This window comes from Aythya fuligula, chromosome 4 (assembly GCF_009819795.1).
Source record: "Aythya fuligula isolate bAytFul2 chromosome 4, bAytFul2.pri, whole genome shotgun sequence".
NCBI lineage: Eukaryota > Metazoa > Chordata > Aves > Anseriformes > Anatidae > Aythya > Aythya fuligula.
In genome coordinates, this window is record NC_045562.1 from 70,924,364 (window position 1) to 70,944,275 (window position 19,912).

Here is a 19,912-nt window from a genome sequence, read left to right on the forward strand (position 1 = left end):
CGAGAGTGACGGGCGGCTCGGCCAATCAGAAGCGGAGGGCGCGCTGAGGCGCGCAGGAGGAGGGCGGCCGCCATTTTGGAGCGCGGTGTGAGGCGGAGCGGGGCCGCGGCTCCTCCCGGTTCTGTCAGCGCCGCCCTCAGCGTGGAGCTCCCGGGGCGTTCCCCTGGCTCCGCTCCGCCTCCTCCTGTGGCGGCCGGGACATGGCGGCGGCGCTGCGCGGGGCTCTGGCGGGTCGGTGGCTGAGGGAGGGCGGCGGCCATGTTGTGGGGGGGGCAGCGCGGCGCCCTCGAAATGGCGGCGCCTCGGCTCGGGGCTCGCCTCAGGGCCGCCGCCTGTGAGGGCTGTGCTTCTCCGCAGGGCTCCTCCGGCCGCTCGGCAGCTGGGCCCCGCGGGCAGCCCGAGGTGTCGGCGCGGGGCGAGGTGTGCCCGGCAGGGGATTGAGGTGGCTGAGGGAGGCGCCGCCGCTGCTGGGGAAGGGGCTGGGGCCCCTCGGGAGCCTGCCCGCTGGGGGCTTCCCCTCCGTCCTCGGCAGGTAGGGGGCGGTCTGCGCGGTGCTGGGGTGATTTTGGGGTGGGGGGAAGCTTCTGGGGGGTGGGGGGTAAGGAGGTAGGTAGGCATTGCTCTGTGCTGCCTGCCCTCAGCCGGAGCTCACCGGTAAAGCAAGGGAAGGATGTAACAGATGAGGAGCAGAAATTCAATGAATCGTTAATCTTGGAAAAGACCTCCAAGACCACCTGGTCCAACCACCCCCCAACCACCACTGTCACCACCAAAACATGTCCCCAAGCACCAGGCCCAACCTTGCCTTGAACACCCCCAGGTGATGCCACCACCTCCCTGGGCAACCCGTCCCAACACCTGACTGCTCCTTCTGACAGAAATGTCTCCTCATTTCCAACCTGAACCTTCCCTGGCACAACTTGAGGCCATTCCCCCAGTCCTATCACAGTGACCTGCGAGAAGAGGCCGACCCCCAGCTCCCCACAGCTTCCTGTCAGGCAGTTGTTTTCACCAAGCTTATTCCCTCCTTGGCACCTTAGGCAAGAAGCAGGTGGCCTCTTTCTTGGCTAAGAAGCTACTTACTGCTTTTTGGTCTAATAAACGAGTTAGTTACAATCCTAAGTCTTCCAGTTGAGCATAATGCTTGAAGGAGGATGTATAATGGTGTATACTTTATAGGTGTAGACTTGACTTTACAAATAGCCTTGTTATAATCACTGATTCTCTTGCTGACCATTAATACTCTGAAAGTTCTGAATGTTAATAACAGTTGAGTATGTTTGCTCTTAAATATTTAGCTACGCTTAGAGTAAATGGAAAAGTTGTTCTATAACTTGCAAGATTAATTTATTTCAATTGAAACTCAGCGGTGCAGTTAGCATTGGTAGGTATGCTTGCTGAATGATGTGTTGTAACGTGACGTGAATTTTTGTTAATCCTCAAGTCAGAGCACTTCTGATTTCTCATTATGTGAAAAATCCAGTGAGTGGCTTAATGAAAGAGTTGTTTCATTCCTGTTCTATTTCCTCCCCTTTTTTCCTTTAGAGTCACACCTCTACTTCCAACCATACTTCAGCAGCCCGTGAGGACCGTCACTTACTATAGTTTACGGAAGGGAAAGAGGAAAACCGTGAAAGCTGTCATCGACCGGTTTCTCCGGCTGCATAATGGCCTTTGGGTGAGGAGAAAGGTAAGAGTTTATTTTTTTAAGACAGACAAGCTTTGTGTTTACAGACAGTGGGCTGTTTTCCTTCTGTTAGTAACTAGCATGGAAGAGTGCATAGGGAGACTTAATTTTTTGTGTGTTTTCTTCTGACAGTCTGGCTACAAGAAGAAACTCTGGAAGAAGTCTGCTGCCCAGAAGAAGCGTCTGAGAGAGATGGTGCTGTGCACCAGAACGCAGTGTAAGCTCCTCGATAAAATGACCACTTCTTTCTGGAAAAGAAGAAACTGGTACGTTGATGATCCCTACCAGAAGTACCATGATCGCACAAATCTTCGTGTGTAGAGATTTGTTATTTTTTGCATCTTTCTGGGAAAGAGGTGGTGTCTTGTGTGGTATGGCCCCTGTATCTGAATTTTAGATCATAAATCTAACATGTTACTTTATAAATAAACATACGCGTAGCGTTTGGTCAGAATTTTGGTATTGGGACACAAAATAAAGGAATATTCAAGACTACTTTGAGGGTCAATTTGTGTTTTATTTAGCAGAGGGTGAGAGCCAAGCTCATCACCTAAGCGTTCTGAAATCTGTTGGTTTTGTGGTTGTGTGTAAGATTATGTGTGTGGATAAATACAGTCTAAAATAAAAGCTAGCAGATAACTCAAAATACTTATTTTTTTAAAGAAACGTGTTTAACCTCAGAGTATTTGATGTCCCTGCTTGTTGGTAGCTTGCTACCAAGGAGAGAAGAGTGGGATTTTGTTTCAGTGTCACTGCCCATTATGGTAACGCAGACACTGTTGCCATGTCTCCATGTTAGCATAGGAAATGGTTATTTGTGGTTTTGCTAACCAATTTAAACATATTAGCCAAATTTCATGGCAGAACTCCACCGTGGGACTGAAATTTTGAATTTTGTATTGGTCTTTGAGTAGTGGAATGGCTTCATTGGGTCCTAATCTACATCCACAAGCAGTCAGCTCTGCGTCTTTCCTTGTTTTTCACGCACTGCACTTCTGCTCACTTGTGTGTACAGAAGACCACCACTGGAAACTTAGCAAGCGTGTGAAATGCAGTAGGTTCAAATATTTCCTAATAATTAACCCTTTATTAATTAGGTACTCCTCGTTTGTCAGCTCCAGCGCCACCGGCATGGCAGGAGATGGTTGCCTACCCGAGGCTGTGGCGTTTCAAAGAACTCACGGGTTACGCAGAGTGTTCAGTAGCTGTATTTTTTTTCCAGTTCATCATACAGAAAAGTTCCGAAGGACATGCAGCACTTAGTGAGTACATCTATATACAGTCAGCCAGAATTGAGATAAAAATAATACAGCAGTCAAATAATGATTCTGGCCTGCCAGATACATTGAACAGACTACGGATGTCATCGTCATTGTTTTCCTTAAAGAAAAAATTAAGACTTTACTCAAGATGTGTATCGAGCGGTGTGACAAAACCAGCGAAACGTCAGCCTCTGGAGTCGTGACGGCCGCGCTCGGGAGGCTTCAGCACAGGGTTCTGCTGCTCGCAGCAAAGCAATCGCATCGAGTGCACGGCGACGATCCCTGCTCGGTTTGGATAAACACAAATCCTGACACCGTGTTCTCTGCTTCAAGTACGATGCCAGATGCAGAACAGGTACCCCAAACAACCAGCAGGAAGGGGACTGTGATTAACGAGCGCTCTGTCACGAGTGCAGGGGCTTGCTTAGGTGGGAACACGGCGTTCAGGGCGCAGGCGGAGGCAGCAGGTTGTTTACACCAGGCTGAGGAGCGCTGTATTTCCAGCAGCTTTCTCGCTCTCACTAGCAGTAAATAACCTGATTTTCCTTCCGTGCTGGGTTTGCACCTACACAATTTAATTGGCGGGGGATTGTTCTGTGGTTACAGGGATAAAATGAAGTCCCTCTGGCTGCTGTGATCCTGATTCAGCAGTTGGCAAGCACAAACTGCGCTGACACTGCCTGCGGTGACAGGGACAGGCACAGAGGATGGGACCGGGCTGCCCTGAGCCCGATGTCCTCAGAGCTGAGGTGAATTTATGGTAAATTGGTGAAGTAATTCACAGCCCCATTTACCATGAACCAGATGCGGTTTCCCTTCAGCCCCAATTTTCCTTAAAATACTGCACCTTACGCTCGAGCCTTGTGCTGGCTGAAGGCTGGGAGCTCTAGAGGCTGCCTTTCCTAGGGCCTGCATTTATTTGCTCACCTCCAAACTCCTTGCCACGAGGGGTCAGCAGCAGTGCAGGCAGGCCGCTCACTGAATCAGGCTCCGAAGCAAAGCTGGAGAAAGGACTTCATGGCTGGCGTTTATTTGAAATAAACAGCCACAGGGTGAAAGGACAGACCTCGGGCAACACCTGTAAACAGCCTGCGTGGGGAGGAGGAGAAACCAAACACACGGCTGGTCTGTGGACAGAACGCTAGGGCACTACGTGGACGTGGTGAGGCATTCACGTTTGTCTATCTATACACAAATATACAGCTCAGTTGATAATTTAATACATTATTATTATTTTTTTTTGCCAGACATACGAAAAGGTTTATTTTTCTCCTTTATACAGTGAATGTTTTGAGAGATATAAGGCAACTCCCTTGTCAACGATTTCACCTCAGCACTTAAGAGAATCTAAACAGTCAAGTTTACAATAAAACAGCAGATTAGACACGATTAATATTTTCAGTGAGATTCAATGTTAGCGCAGCGTGTCTGAGAACAGAATTTGTCAGATGCTGTTGTAGCTCTATGGTTTGTTGGTTTTTTTTTGGCATAATTGAGTGCAAACTTGTCAGCTTTTTATCTTATGGCAGCCTATTGCATAGCAGGGAAACGTAGCTTGCTTGCAACAGGATTTTATTTCTGCTAACACCGCAGGCAGTTTTTTCTCTTTCTTTTTAATGCTTGCCAAAATAAATCAAACTCCAAAGCTGCTTAAAAATAAAACACACAAGCTGAGCTCCTCAAAGCATTTGCTGACTATGTTATAAGGACTGACTCTTCTGTAAGTGCTATTTAGGACTCTGGGGTTTTTACAATTTACTTTCCAAGGACTTCTTCCTTCTCACCCATTGCAAGCCACAATTAATTAGCACGCGTAAAGGAAATAAAATTCTCCGGCGATGGGGCCGAATGTTGTGGCAGACTCAGGAAGCACCTGCTTGCTTTCCCCACTTCCCAGCCTGCTCAGAAAAATATTTGTGTGCACGCACAGCCTATTTCTCTCTTCCCTGCCTACCTGGGAAGCTCTGGGGGAAAGTTTGGGGCTGCCTAGGGCAGGGACAGCCGGGATCGTGATGCGCATCCAGCAGAGCAAAGGCCACTGCAGCTTTCTGTCTGAGCCTGCTGCCTCCCAACTGGCTGTTGGCATCCTGGGCTGCCCCTGCAGTAGCCAAGTAGCCCTGCTCGTGGTGCAGGCTGCGCGGGGATCCCTCGGTGAGGGCAGTTCTGGGTAACGCGAAGGGTTTCATCTAGTCTAGGGCCAAGAGCAAACACGAGGGGCCACGCGCTTAACGGATGTGTGAATTCACATGCGGGACACTTACAAGAGACACCAAGCACAAATACACAAACCCTAGGACGTCTTCCCCTCCTTTTACACATCTACATGGACACAAACACACCGCGGCTCTCACCAACCCCCTGCTCCAGAAGGAAATTCTCCACACAAAGCTCTCCTGGCTCAGGCTGATCAAAATTCAGGCTCTCCTTTCAGTGTTGAAACCATTCACCTCGCACCTCTCTTCCTCGTCCTCTCTAAGTTCTGGCTCTTCAGCGCGGTGGTTGGCTCAAAGGAAGAGAATCCTTGCAGGAGGAGGATCGACATCACAGCTCGGCCTTCCCTAACGAGTCCTAACGAGGCGTTTTGAACAGCCAGAATACCAAAATATTTGTTCCACCACCACTGCCTTGAGGAGGAAGGGGAGGGAAGAGAAATCCGTGGCTTCCCCAAGCCCCCTTCCTTAATGGTAAAGCCACAAATCAACGCGCTGTCCGTGTAGCATCGTGAGCAGCTGAGTGGTTTTGCCTTCCGCAGAGCCAGAGCCACGCAGACACACACGAGAACTGTAAATGCACGGCCCGACGGGGTTAGCACGAGGAAGGGGACGCTCTGCAAACAAAAGGAGGGCTCTGAATCTGCAGGGCTCCGTCAGACCGCCCCGACCGTGCCACCGACAGCGCGAGGAGCGTGGGACGGGGTACAGAGAGAGGAGAGAGAGAAAGGCCGCATCTACAGCGCCGCACGTCGAGCACGTCCATCCCGCTGCTGTTTCCTACGTGGTTATCGAGGAGCTCGTTAAGGCAGAAGAGAGACATTCTGTGGATCTGGGTGCGATTGGCTCGTTGCACTCACATTGTTTCGGTGGCAGAGGACGAGGTACTTTTCTTCCTGAAGCGAGGTCTGAGGGTCCTAGGCGGTGCCTGCAGAGGCAAAACAGAAAGAAAACATCATCGGCGTGTGAGGAAATGTTGGTTTCTTGCCTTAAAACTCACCCGTCTGTGTGGCACCTCTGTGATACCGATCCTGTTTCAGGCATGAAGAGAGAAGTATCTCTTGGCCTTGCAGCTCGTTAACGAAGCACCAGCTGAGGACTTTTTTTTTGCTTGAGGACCTTTCTGAAAACCTTTGCAGCCCCTTACCCGAGCCAAACCAACACCTGCCCCTCTGGCGCCTGCTTAAAGGCATGGCTGAAGAGCCCTAATCCCATGATGGTCAAAGCAGCCCAGGGAAATTGGTGGAAATTCCTGCAGCCACTGGATCCAGAGAGCAAAGCGGTGCTAGGAAGCCCGCTCTGGTGTTTCCAAGTGTAGACGAGTAAGCAAACAACAACAAATGATGTCTGCAGTGCATGATTCTCTCCGAAAACCTTCAGCTTGGCCCTGGCTCTTGTCAGAATCACAGAGTAAATGCTTACCAGCTGCTGCAGGGGAGCACAGCTGCTCTGAATTTTTACCCCTGCATCAGGGTATCAGGGATCCTGCCACAGACGGAGATCCGCCCGGGCTCTGAGCTGCTGCCTCGGTGTCCGTCTGTAAACCCAGAGCCCTGCGATAGCTCCTGCAGCTTGGCAGAGGGCTTCTTTGGGAAGCCAGCCCGCTCTTACAGCAAAGCAGCCATCAGCTGCCCAGTAAATATCCTAAATCAGTCCTGAAGTCCTTAGTGATCCCCATCTCCATCCCACCAGGAGGAGATGGGGAGAAGGAACCAGATTCCCCTTCCCCACGGTGAGATCTCCTGGCTCAAATCCCAGTGCTACAGCAGGCCCCGGCTCCATGCCCAGGGCATTAACAAACCATATTTGTTAATCCCAGGTCTGATTAAAAAGTGTTAAAATCCCCAAAATCACTGCTTTCGGTGGGGTTGGCCAGGTGCGTACTCAAGCGAGAGGGGCCGGGCTCTGAGCTGGGAGCTCCCCGGCTGTGGGTGCCGGCAGTTCTGCCCCCAAGAACCTTGTCTCAGGGACAAAAATAGCAATTCCTCTCCAGATAAGAAAAATGAGGGGTTGATATCCACATGTGCAGGAATCTGAGCGTTCCCCCAGCAAGACTCACCCCTGAAAGCCTGGGCAGGTATTTGCTTTTGGACTCTGCTTTTAGACCAAAGAAAGGAGTTCATTCAGCTAGGCAAAGAACGTCACAGAAGGAGGAACCTCGACAGCAGAAGTACCTCAAGGGGCTGATCCTTCCTTTTGGGCCTTTTGTTGGTGGATGCGCAATCCAACAAAGCGTTGTCCTCATCATCTGAGAACACCGAGCCTTGCGTTTCACAGTTTGCCTGCCGGGGCTGCTCGTATTTATCGTATTTGTCCTTCACATCTACTTAACGTGGCCGGTTACGGGCTAAACGTGGAGACAAAGCAGGAGGAAGATGAGCCATGGTTCGAGTCGCGCCCCGCCAAACCCCAGCTCACTGCAAGGCCATGCACCTCCCGGGATTAATGGTCAGAGGGTCACACTGCACACTCAGTAACGGCAGTCGAGGGGTTAGAAATCAAAAGGACCTCGTTTGCAAAGACATGACAAGCTCTACCTGGATGATTTATGTGGAATTTAGACTAAATTCACGGTCTGCTTTTCTGGAGGTTGACTCTAGAAAGAAATGTGTTTGTTGGGCTGAGGGATAAGTGAAATAATTGATTTCTTGAATTGCTGATTCATCCACCGTTCCTACATGTCCTGTTTTTTAGGAGCATCCTCTGAAGACACCAAGGGAGTGCTGGGGCACAGCCTGGGGAGAGCTTCCTGGGGTGCACAAAGTGCAGCAGCAACACCTGGCTGCAAGCTGGGAGAGCTCCAGCCTACAGCCCAGCCTAAAATCCACTGAAGTGAACCAAAAACTTCAACGGGCATTGAAGGGGCTCTCAGCAGGCTGTGTTGTTACGAGATCAGTGGGGAAAAGTCCTCTCCTGTCCCTCTAGGGACAAACCCCACAGCCTGCTGCCCCTGATGGATCTGAAGGCAGAGTGTGGGGCCATGACTACAGAGCGCTAACACCTGCTTGGTGCTTCTCCTCCTCGTGCTTTACAACATGATCTTTGTGGGGCTGGTTATTGGGACAGTGCATTCACTGCCTCAAATCCAGGCAGTGAAAAAAAGGCGGTGTTTTCAGCAGCCAGCCCAAAGCAAGAGCTCCAGAGGGGACACCCAGCGCCACCAAGCTCCCTGCCTCTCTGCAGGCAGTTTCTTCCCAGCAGGGCTGGAGCTTTCTGAGCTTAACTGCCAGTCACGTTTATTTTTTTATTCTAAAACGTGGCAGGAGTGGAAGTGTTTGGTGCTTAGATGACGTGAATCACAATTGCTGGGTCCCTTTTTTATAAACACACATAGAAATGATGTTCTTGACTGACAGAAATAATGTACTTCGTGTCTCAGCCTCACTGCAGGACTCTGCTGGAGCAAAGACTCCAGCAAAAGGATTCTCAAATGTCTGATCACGACCGATTCAGACCCTTAAAGGCTCAGGTTGTGGCTGCTGCAGGTAGAGTGTCTCTACCCCTGGACCACCACTCACGTGGGCAGGCTGGGACGCACCGAGACAGCCTTCAGGGAGAGCTGGAATTTGACTTTTATCCCAGTGCAGGGACGTTGTATTTTATTTCCAGTCTTCTCCTTCCACGTGGGAAGTGAGATATCCAGGAGAAGCCTCGGTTGGGTCCTCTTGGCTGCAGGAGATGGCCCTCGGTGCCTCTCCAAGCCAAGGACAGAAGGAGACAAGCTTGTTTTAAAAGCTTTGTTCAGAGCTTGGGCACAGCCTGTAGGTGCTGTGAGCTGTGTTGTGCCTCCACGAGCAGTAGGGCAGATGCACAGCACCCCGTGGGCTCCTCCACTCCCCCCAGCACCCCGAGCATCCCGTCCCCAGCCTGGAGCTGGTCTCTGAAGCCTGGGGGAGAGCTCAGTCCCCAGGCTGGCCCACGCTGCTTCGACCCCACAGCAGAGAGGTTCCCAAAATCCCCTGGAAGCTGGGCCGAGGCTCCAGGCAGGGCTTCGCCTCCAGGAGGCTCTCACTGCCCACCTGGGAGCCCTCTGGGTGCCTTCACCTCCCACCTCTCTGGGAAAACCAGAAAACAGCTGGGAAAACCGCTGCTGTCCCAGGCTGAAGCCGCTGCTGCCTCCTGCAAACATGGCTTTTTGGCATCCGGAGCAGATCATACTCCTCTACGCCCTAAGGCGAGGCAAAATCTGACTGTAAGTGGTTTAAAGAGCCCTTAATTCCAGCCCCTCTCACCCTCTCCTAATTCCTTCCAAGGGAACCCGTGTAATATAACCAGCACGCTGGGTGGGAAGTCCTGAAGTTGGACATATTGCAAGCTGGAGCATTTTGCAGAGCTGGGATCAAAGCTCTTCAATGCTCCACGGGGAACAGCCCAGCATGGGCAAGGAAACGTGGGGCCAGATCTTCGTCATCGTTACTCTCGGTGATTCTGTACAGGCTGAAAAATCTCCCTGGCAAAACCCTTCTGGCACTACAAAACGATTCTGGAGCAGGCTGCCTTGCCAGCACTTGCTCTTTTACTGACTAGATTAACTTTTCTATGGGTTTACACATGTAACAGAGGTCAGGACCTCGCCCAGTAGCTCCAGACGAGCAAAGGACTTTCATAAATCAATATATGGACACGGAAAGATTTGGATACGGAAATACAGTGGGAATCAGGCTCCCCAGTGCTTTGGAGAGGTGGATCCCCTTTATTTTCCCAGGCAATATTTCTTGCTCTGGAAGTCCTGGGGCACTCGGACAAACCAGAGGCACAGACTAGAGCAGCAGGAACAAGGCGGTGTATTGGTAAGGGAAGACGAAGTCACTCCAAAGCTAAGGCTTTCTGGGGGATCCTCCACGTAAGGAGCTCTGCACTTAGCAGGAGAGCAGCTATTACGTGATGGTGATCAGCTTCGTTTCCCTGGAACAAAGACAAATTTGCCATCACTTCCAAAAGGCACTGACCCAGGTCCCGTCCTTCCCCAACACTTCTCGCTGCCAAACCCAGAGCAGCCACAGAGCAGGGCCAGGCAGGAGCTCAGCTCTCCGAAGCTGAAGTCGAGTGCAAAAAAAAACCACCACACCACGGCAAACCAACATCGTCAACGCAGGCACCGGTTAATGCCAGCACAGCCCACGAGGGATTAAGTTGTTAAGTGCTAGGCTACTCCAAACACCTCGGAAGAAAACCCATGCGATCCGTAACACTTACATCAGCGTCCCGTAATATTTACATAGAGAAAAAGGAAAGAATAAACTGTTAGGGGAAGGCATTTGGGTGGAGAAGGGGAAGGAGAATGGGTTCAGAGCACAGAGAGCTTCGCCTTTGCTTTCATAACATTTGGGGTTGAACTGGAGGTTATTAAACAGCCATGGATGTTTGGACTTGGTTGCTAAAATGCAAACGTACTCGAAGAGCCTACTGGTTTTCTGGGGAAATTACTCAAATAAATATTAAAATATTTTTAAATACCGGAGAAACTCCCAGATTGCCACTGGTACGGGCGCGAACTGACACAAATCACACCTGAAAACAATCGATTCAGCATTTAAGAGGGAAATTTTGAGGCATAAAACGCCTGGAGCAACAGCAAGTCGTTGTTTGGCCTGTGAGCTCAGCGAAAGAAAGGTTTAAAAAAATATATCTGTGAATCCCCAGCACGAGAGCTGGGAGCAAAACTAGGTAGGAAGAGGAACGAAGTGACCCAGACTGTTTCAATGGTTTAATTCGGGGAGCTCTGACAGCCCCTGTGTAGGGCTGGCAACACCGAGGCCAGGCTGGCTGCTAGGCTGTGGTTTTCAAGGCATCTGCTGTGGTTTTGGTGGCTGGCACGGGGCACGGCCCTGCGGTGCCACATCCACCAAACACTCCCCTTGGTCATTCCCGGAGTCCCTGCACGCTCCTTGCAACGCCTGAGGCACCCGATCAGCATTTCAGTGCCAAATCCCCCCTCGGATACATGCAGCCATAGTTTTCCTGATACCCACTGGATTATAAATCCCTTCACTCCCTACAAAGATTGAATTTTCCCCCCTCTCTCAGCCATGCCAAGGAAGCTCTCCCCAGCAGCACGGGTTAGTTGCGATCCCAGCACTGACTGGGAAATTGGTTATTTCTTAAACACAAGGCCCAAACGCAAGGCTGGACATCACCCAGCACGCCAGCATTTACCAGAAGGCAAGCAGACATCCCTGGAGATTTTCCCCCTGTCCCTCCCGAAGGGGAAAGCAAGCCCCCAGGGAATTGCCTTGCTGTTCCTGGGGGCTGCAGGCTGCCTTTCCACAGGCCTTGGACACAGAAGAGATTTGTCAGAAACGTGGCTGCAGCCCTGGGAGGAGCTCGGAACGAGGTTTTTGACCGAGGCACTGAACAAGAGCAAGAGGAGCTGAGACAGAAGCTGTCGAGAAGACGCGGGAGGATGCCCACGCTCGAGTTTCGTGAAGGTACCAGAGCAGGAGATGAAGGTCCTGAGCTGTGGTCCTTGGCCCAAGCTGCTGTTAACACGTCGCTGCCTCTCTCAGGATACTACCGAGGATATTACCTAGGGTGTCCCAGGATAGTACCCAGTACCTCCTAAGAGCCGTGGGGTTGTTGTGAGTCAGACAGCAAGAGGAGCAATTCCGTTTCACCTGCAAGAGCACTGAGGGAACTGCTCCTGCCAAAAAGGCTGAGCTACGACAGCCTGTGACAGCCTGCTCGATGTCAGGCTTGCCCCCCTGCCCCTTTGGCTTATAACCTCTTTGGGAACGAGCACTTAGCATGTTTCTGTCCTGAAAGCAGCCACCCAAAGGTCTGAACCAAGGGAAGATCCCTGCATGCAGTGCAGAACGACTCAGTCCTGGCCAAGCAAACTCGGCTTCTCTCTTCACCCTCTTTTCTTTGAGAAAGAACTCAAGGGAGCGGGCAGCCCCAGCCCGTGCAGGCAGAATGAACCCTCGGGGCTGGAGCCTTGCAGTATTCCTATTGACACGGGTTATGTCAAGGAAAAAAAAACAAGGCAGGCTGATCTGAGAGGCAGAGTGCTCAATTTAAACCAGAGCAACATGACTTTGGGCCCAGTTGGTAAACACGCTGGGCTAATTACCGCTGCAGCATCATTAAATGAGTTCCCTGAGATGAATTCATGCTGATTAAGCACTTCGGGATTTGGTGATTCTTTTATAAATACCCCCTAAAGAGGCAAATCCATAAAATCGGTTCAGGCCCGAATTAGAAGGGTGCTAATAAAATGTCCTGTGAATCCGAGCGCTTCGGGTTTGGGTAAGCAGAGGCAGCTTTAAACGGGCTTCATTCTCCTGGAATGGCACACTCAGAGTGCAAAGAGCTGGAGAAGGAGAACAGGGAGGGTGACAAACCAGCTGCAGGGCTCGATTTGCCACCGACTCAGTGTGCAAGGGGACATGGGGTCGGGCTGGGATCACCAAACATCACTGCTGCGTGATGCTGCGTGCACAGCAAACACGAAGCACATGAGCCGAGGTGCCCAGGAATTGCCAAAGTCTCTTTCCACCACCCCAAGTTTATCAATGTGAGCGGTGCTGGGGACAGAAAGACATTTCCCAAAAACATCTCTAGCACAAAACGAAACAGGGAGAGTCCGTTCGAGCGTATTTCATCACAGCAGGGTCTGCTCCTAGGCTCTGTGCCACTTATCCTGCCCGTCCCAAATGCAAATGTCCTGCCCATCACACAGAAACATGGGCCAGAGCAGGGCAGGAGAGAAAGGAGGGAGGGTTTTCTCCAGGGAGCCCCCCTGTGTCAGTCGGGTGAGCACTGCCACCAGCACACACACACACACATGGATCACAGAGGGGCTCGCAGCCCGGCCTTCCCCTCGCTCCCTCCCTGGTGTTAGGGCAGGCGGTGAGTGAGGGGCAGCAGGAGCGAGCCTGGGGGACGCGGCCATGCCCGGCAGGGACGCAGGAAAACCGGCACTCACCTCGCAGGAGTCGGCACACCGAGCAGCACGTGCACGCTGGAAGAGGAGCCGAGCGTTAGGAACTCACCCAGGTAAGCCTCGGGAAACGCTCAGCGGTGGCTTCCCCTGCTGGGAAGTCCTGAGGTGGACTCCAGGGCTCCCGTTTGTGTCTCTCCGCGCCAGCACAGAGCTCGGGGCTCACCTGAGGCTGTGCTGACGGGTGCTGAGGCTGCCACTGCGTGCCCCGGCCCTGCTCGCACATCACGACACAGGTTTGGTGCAGGGGGCTGAGGCAGGACCTCTGCACGCACTGCAGTCACTCACAGGGCTTCTGGAGGCATCCAGAACCACAGAACCACTTAGGTTGGGAAAGACCTCTTAAGGTCATCGGGTGCAACCTCTAAAATACACTCCTAGATCCCCAATCTTAAATCACAGGTCTGAGGACCCATCCCGGGTCAAGAGCTGCCTGGCTGTGGCCTTTGTACAACAGACAGGAGGCTGGGCCAGCTCGAGGGGTTTTTAGCAGGGTTGGCTTCTGATCTTACACAGAGTCTGTGGATTTTTTATTTTTGTGGGTTTAGCTTCTGATTTTACATAGAAGGTAACTGCTCTCAATTCTATGACGATTTATTCTTGGAGAGCTCATACAACAAGATTTATGCGGGCTGTTCTCAGGCACCTTGCTAGAGCTTTTCTGGCGAGTGGAGACAGAGATACCCGGGCATCTCCCGAGCACCGATACTGCCACACCTCCGCTGTGTCCTGCAAAGCCCTCAGAGCTGGAGTTGGCCTTCAGCCCTGCCTCTCCTGTGCTTCTGCTTTGAGGTCACCCCAGCTGAGGCCGATCTCTGCCTGAGGAAAGCTTCAGCAGAAAGGGCACTCGCTCCGGGCAGTGCGCTGGGATTTGATACTCGGCCCAGGCAGTGCCAGCTCTGGACACCGATGTCCCATCAAGCGAATGTGCTCGCTGGAGGACGTCCCTCTGACTGTCCCAAAATAAAGGCTGGCTCCAGCGCTCACACTGGAGCTTTCAGCTGACATCAGCAACCACCACGTATGTCTGCATCAACCCTGGGACTGAGCTCTGTGGCCAGAATCCCAGTCCTCAAATCACAGCAGGAGGGAACGAGCTTTACCTGCACTGCCCGGGCTGTCTCTAAGGCAGTAAGAGAAGGTTACGAAGTACAAAACCCCCCCTGTTAATACAGACACCTCTGTATGTGGGTTGTAACCGGGCATTTGCCAGAAAACCAGGATTGCCTTGAAAAATATTGGGAAATGTGGTTCTGGGGCTTCCAGATCTCTATAATGACAAGCAGCCACACATTTACACTTCCCAAACGCAAGGGGCAGCTCTGCCCGGAGGAGAAGCACGGGTTGGGACACACATCGAGGTTAAAATATCCCCGGCTGCCAGCAGGCTGCCAAGAGGCTAAATGGAGAAATGCTGAGCTAGAAGCGAAGTGAGGGATCGGATAAAGAGGACAGGTGGCCAGCACGCCACACGCAGGAGGGGCAAGCCCTGGGTGCGTGTGTTTCACGCACGTGTCTCAAGGCAGGGCGAAGCAGACGCTGCTCCTCGTGTCCTCTGCGTGTGGCTTTCGGCTGGGTGCAGGGAGGAGGAGGAGGAGCAGGGTGTTTCTGTGGGATGGGTGTGAATATGGCTCAGCTGTCGGCACAAAAGGCAGCGGGGACGGCGGGTTAAGCTCGCCGAGCATCTCAGCTATTGCTCAAGCAACAGCACAGCTGCCTTCGGTGCCTGGCTGAAGGGTGGCTGCAGCTACTGAAAAGGCAGCAAAAGGTACAGGAAAGGAGGAGCTAATTCCCCTTGTCTCAAACTCTGGCATATTCCTTGTCTTGACCTCATGAGACACTCTTCGGAGGGCAAAAATAACCCTTCGCTGTGTCTGCCCCTGGTCCCTGCTCACCACATGCCAAGTTCCTCACGCAGCGATTCCCTTCTGTCAGGAGGGAATTCAGAGGGTCACAAATCAGGCTAACCAGCACCAGTGGCATTATAAAAAATCACAGCAATGGAAATGAAACAGGCTGAGCAGTCGTTTACTGCAGCCAGGGTACAGCACGGTCCTGCAGCCAGCCTGTGGCCAGAGCCAAAGCCCGGCGGTGTCGGGAGAGTTTTCTTGGTGGGCTTGGAAGCACGGCCGAGAGCTGTGAAACCAGAACCCAAGCCCCTCCTAGTGCTCACTGTGGGAGCAGTTTTTATACCAAACCTGAGCTTCAGCTGTGTCCTGTGTGCAGGGGAGGCAGCAGACCTCTCTCCATCCCTGTCCTTCCAGATCACTTTCCCTTAAACACCGCATCTGCTCTTAAACACAGGACTGGGGCTGAGCAACACCACGCCCCACAGCACATCTGGCTGCTGTTACAGTGCTCCGGGTGTAGGGACTCTTCTAACCTGTAATCTTGACCTAAAGAGCCATGTCTTGTCTCTGCCACATTGCTTTAAGTGAGGCTGTCCTTCCATGTGCCACTCGTTCAGTGGCAAAGCTGGCTTGAGGAGCCTCCTGCTCCTCACCACTTGGCTTCATTCCACATCTCTCCACAGAGTTTTTTGGAGCTCCCCTGTGAGGTTTATCAGCAAATTGGGCTGAGTTAAAAATAACCCCACAGAAACTGTAAAAGAAAGTATTTCTTATTGGAACCAAACGCTGAATTAATTCACTGCAGGTCCCACAAGCCCCTGGCTTAACCAACAAGAAAAAATATAGATGTGTAAGGAGAAAGGTGAACACTCAAGAAACCAAGACCAGGAATGCTACCAGAGCTGTCACAGGCAGCAGAGCGGGGCAGTGTGTGCGGGAGGGCAGGCAGCAGCACTGCTTCCCCACGACACCCTCCCAGCTCGGGGACTGCCACAGCCCGAGGCCAAGAGCAGCAGGGCAGCTCCCCAGCAGGATTTCTTGTGAAAATCAAAGAGACGCCTGACAGCATGAGAAAATAACTCCTGATATTCCCAGGGCTGGCTGGCCTGCTCCATGGCCTGAGGGCAGCTCTTCTTATCGTAAGGCTCCTGCTCTCTCCTTGGTGCTGCTGCCTCTCGTCCTGAGAAAATGAAGAGCCTGGGCTAGATGGCAAACAGCTTCTTCAGGGTTTGTGCACCCCTGAGAGCCACAGGAGGGAAATAAAGGGAGTTTTCAGAAATGTTACAGAAGCAGTGCCGCAGGCAGTGTGTGTGTGCACTGCTGCATCAAAACCTGTGACCCCTGCACAACCGAGAGATGCTCACACACGCTCCCAGGCACGGAGATGTGCTTCTGAGCACGTCCAGACAAAATAACAATCGGGGTTCCTGTCCCTGCTGCGCCTACCGATCCTTTGGAAGCTCAGGCAGTGGCTTTGGGAGCTGCACTTGCAGGGGATTGCAATAGGTTGGTAGGAAATGAGGGTGCAGGGAAATGGGTGAGTGCAGGAGCACCGCAATGGGCAAATGGCAGAAGGGCTATGGGCACAGCGCCCAAATCATCACCATCCCAGCACACCCACCTGCGGTTTCTCAGATGCCTGGATTGGAAAATAAAGGCTAGAATAAAAGAAAACATAAAAAATGGATGTTTTGGTTGGCTAGAAACTTCTCAGGAGGTAGTGACAAGGCAGAGCGCTGTTACTATGACTGAGAAACCTCCTCGAGAAATGGGGACTGATCCACAGGCAGCACTTTTTCACTGAGCAGGTATTTTACAGGGTATAGTCACTGATGTGAGGTGTACAGGAAAGCCACGTGAGAAATATGCTAAGGTATTGACCCTGAAATGCAGACCCTGCCTCCTGAGCTCCTCTGCCTCTCTTGCATACGCAGGACCTGTTTGTTCAGGAGTTACCTGAAAGCCTCAGTAAAGCAGGATTTCTACTACAGGCAGCAGCTGCAGGCCCAGCCAGGCTCTCTATTAACGTAAGCTGGATTTAGGTATCCCAGCTACTGCTGTCAGACCTTCTGGGGGCTGGGGGCTTCCAAGACCTTTTCAAGAAAGCAGAGCCCTTCAGCTGAGTCACCCTCCTGTCAAACAGGCCAGGGAATTTTTGCTGACTCTCTCTGATGTCAGACCGAGGCAGTCCCATTATCTCTAAGCCAGGAATATAAAGGAGAAGGCTAAAGTTTCTGTGCAAAAACAAAATCCATCAAAATATCCATCTAAACCAACACGGGAGGTGAAGCAATAAGGCTTCTGGGCTTGGCGTGCCTATAACAGTGCTGGCTCCCCCAGAACACAACACTCAAGGTGTGACACTGTCTGACTGAGCTCACACTCACCGTGACTTTGATCAATTCTCCCCTCAAATCATTCTGGCTACACACATAACTGTGCCCACACAAAACAGGAGAGATCACGGCCACTTCTTTCACTTAACCTGATTAAAAGGGACAGCAAAACTCTGGCCATAGACTTCCACCCAGCACGATGCAGCCACCCGTGGCTGAAATCCCCATCTGGAGGTGCCTGGCTGTGCTGGCTGTGGTGGATGAGGGAGGTGACAAAGGGAGATAGAAGAGTGAGTTCTTAGAAGATTTTGCAGATCTGTGTCATTTTCATTAAAAGAAGAATTAAAACCAAAATCTCATTTTTTTCTGAACAACAAAAAAAAGTCTGATAAACACTAGACTCAGTTTGAAAAATCGATGAACAGATCCAATTTTTCACAGATCCACTTTGACATTTCCTCGTGCAGTATGGAAACCAGATCAAAATCAGAAAATTGTACGTGTTAAGAGCTGAGTTGGCTGCCTTGAGAAAAAAAATAAAAAAAAAAAACTACAAAGACTGCTCTACACACCCTGGCATTAAGTAGATTATGCTTTAATTGTACCACTTGTTATTTTGCTCTATATTACATGCGATTTGGTTTTAATTTTTATTTTTTTGAGTAAGAGTTTTCTATTCTGTGTGTGAACACTTTACCTTCAGACTGATTACCACAAGCAAAAGCAACATGTGCTACGTGCATACAAGACCCTACATAAATATCAAATAAAACCACTGCAAAGCTGCAATCAAATTAGCTGTTTCAGTCTACCTATAAAGAAAAAATATTCAACAGATGATGCTAAAAAAATAAAGAGAAGTCTACGAGCTATAATTCTCAGCATTTGTAAAGGGCTTGAAAGAAATTTTTAGGAAGGAAGAAAACCCCATTTCTAACACTTTCCAAAATTAAAGCAAACTACACAGGGTAGAAATCTACACAGCCTTGGAACACAGTGAATGTCTGCATGGACTTCAACACACACACACTGAAACTTTTAAATTTCAAACTTACCAGCCCACGTTTCACAAACTATCAAGACAGGCCTGCAACCCTCTGTGGTTTCTCATCCCAGCAGTCGAGTTGCATGATCTTTGGCAGTGTCTGGGAATTCCTGCTTGGGACAACGCTCCATCTCTCAATTTTTTAGCAGAACTAATCTGCACAGGTATCCCTAATTAAATGTTTCGGATCTAGGCTCACTAAGATTTCTTTAACCAAGATTGAAATAAATTTTCACAACCGAATCCTCAGGAATGGGTTTTATTCCCACCATGCTGCTTCTCCCCGTTGTTCTTCCATAATTTGAAAACAAACCTTTGGTTTTCAGGGACACTTGCTTTCCATAACAGCGCCTATGCACACATCCTTATTATAAATAGCTGTCAGACCTTGGTCTCTGTTTCTAGCAGTGCTTTGTACAGGTTTTATTTCTCATCAGGCTTCATCAGTGATGAAGTTCTTGACCGAGGGCTGTCAAGGGACAGCTACCGTACAGTTCAGAAGAAGCAGGAGTGGGACTATTTCAAACCAGGTACCCATTAGAACTCACATTTATGTTTAGATGGCATAAAAGAGAGAGGTTGTATCACCATATTGAGGCTCTGATGATAATAATGACCCTTGCCCACTATCGTGCATTCTCATCCCTGCTTTTGGCACTTCCATTAGCCCCTCTTGTTGAAAACCCACCACTGCTTGCACTTAAACCTTACAGCTCAAGTTGCAAAGACTGATGCTGGCCCCCTTGCGTGCCCACATCCAGCCCTTGTTACCAGCCAGGAATAGCAACCACCAAACGACGATACTGTTCCCTCGTCAGTGCACAGTGTGGCTGTGTCCTGCGAGCTCTGGTATGCGCTGCCTGCCATGGCTGTTTCTGGATCTTGCTGCCAACGGCATGACTTCATTCGGCTGCGTGATGTTCCAGACAACACACCGCTGAAAATAACGCTGGCACTTACCTGAGCTGCCAGTGCCTTCCGATGCACTTCTGGATGGTTTTGGCTGGCTCTGTTTGCTACTTGTTCGTACAGTGACCGACGGAGGAACAGTGCTGCTGCTGTCTCCACGGATGGTCGAGAGATCCTGCATGCTAAAGCTCCTTAGTCTCTCGGACAAGGCTCCCTGTCCCTGGTTAAACAAGCAAGCAAATAAGACAAACAAAAATTAGATCAAACTGTATTTTGAACCTTTCTCCTCCCTAGCTCATTGAAATCCATCAGGAAAATAGGAAGAGAAAATATTGCCTGGTCCGGTAACCTAGAGAGGACATAAATGAGTTGTTAAAAACATCATTTCACTCTCTTTGCCCTTCTTTTTGCAGTGGTTCTACACACACATTGTGATCATTCAAAATTTTGATGGACAGCACCTCTGATTCTTCACTGCAGTCATTTCAGCTCAGAGAGGCCTTGGCCACATCCGAAGGAGCAGGATGTTGCTGAGTCTTTCTTGCAGGTACTTTTCTTCATTGATATCTTAGATAAAGAGGTCCTTGGCTTCAGAAATGCAATTAAATGGTCTACATCAAAATAACTTGCTTTTAAAGGTAATTCTCCATGATGACATTCACCCAGCAGTTGTC

At 50.7% G+C, this 19,912-nt stretch overlaps 2 protein-coding genes across 2 annotated transcripts in view; one reads left to right on the forward strand and one right to left on the reverse strand.

Moving 5' to 3' along the window:
• The first annotated feature begins 116 nt into the window (after positions 1-116).
• On the forward strand, positions 117-2,182 carry MRPL35 (mitochondrial ribosomal protein L35). The gene is made up of 4 exons (XM_032186116.1): positions 117-231; positions 358-532; positions 1,546-1,690; positions 1,820-2,182. The coding sequence occupies exons 1-4, from the start codon at positions 201-203 to the stop codon at positions 2,006-2,008; spliced, it is 540 nt and encodes a 179-aa protein (XP_032042007.1). The 5' UTR covers positions 117-200; the 3' UTR covers positions 2,009-2,182.
• Positions 2,183-4,569: 2,387 nt separating this feature from the next.
• REEP1 (receptor accessory protein 1) overlaps positions 4,570-19,912 on the reverse strand; it is a 52,005-nt gene continuing 36,662 nt past the window's right edge. The window contains exons 6-7 of the mRNA XM_032186115.1: positions 19,290-19,458; positions 4,570-6,087 (exon numbers count right to left, since the gene is read on the reverse strand). Coding sequence (XP_032042006.1) covers positions 6,077-6,087; positions 19,290-19,458 — 180 coding nt within the window. The 3' untranslated portion in view covers positions 4,570-6,076. The remainder of the gene's footprint in view (positions 6,088-19,289; positions 19,459-19,912) is intronic.

What these genes read in the sequence shown, in the direction of transcription:
- MRPL35 (XM_032186116.1), top strand. Translation starts at nt 201, where the DNA reads ATGGCGGCGGCGCTGCGCGGGGCTCTGGCGG. An exon ending in TTCCCCTCCGTCCTCGGCAG is followed by an intron (nt 533 to 1,545) that starts GTAGGGGGCGGT and finishes TTTTTCCTTTAG; the next exon opens with AGTCACACCTCTACTTCCAA. An exon ending in GCCTTTGGGTGAGGAGAAAG is followed by an intron (nt 1,691 to 1,819) that starts GTAAGAGTTTAT and finishes TTCTTCTGACAG; the next exon opens with TCTGGCTACAAGAAGAAACT.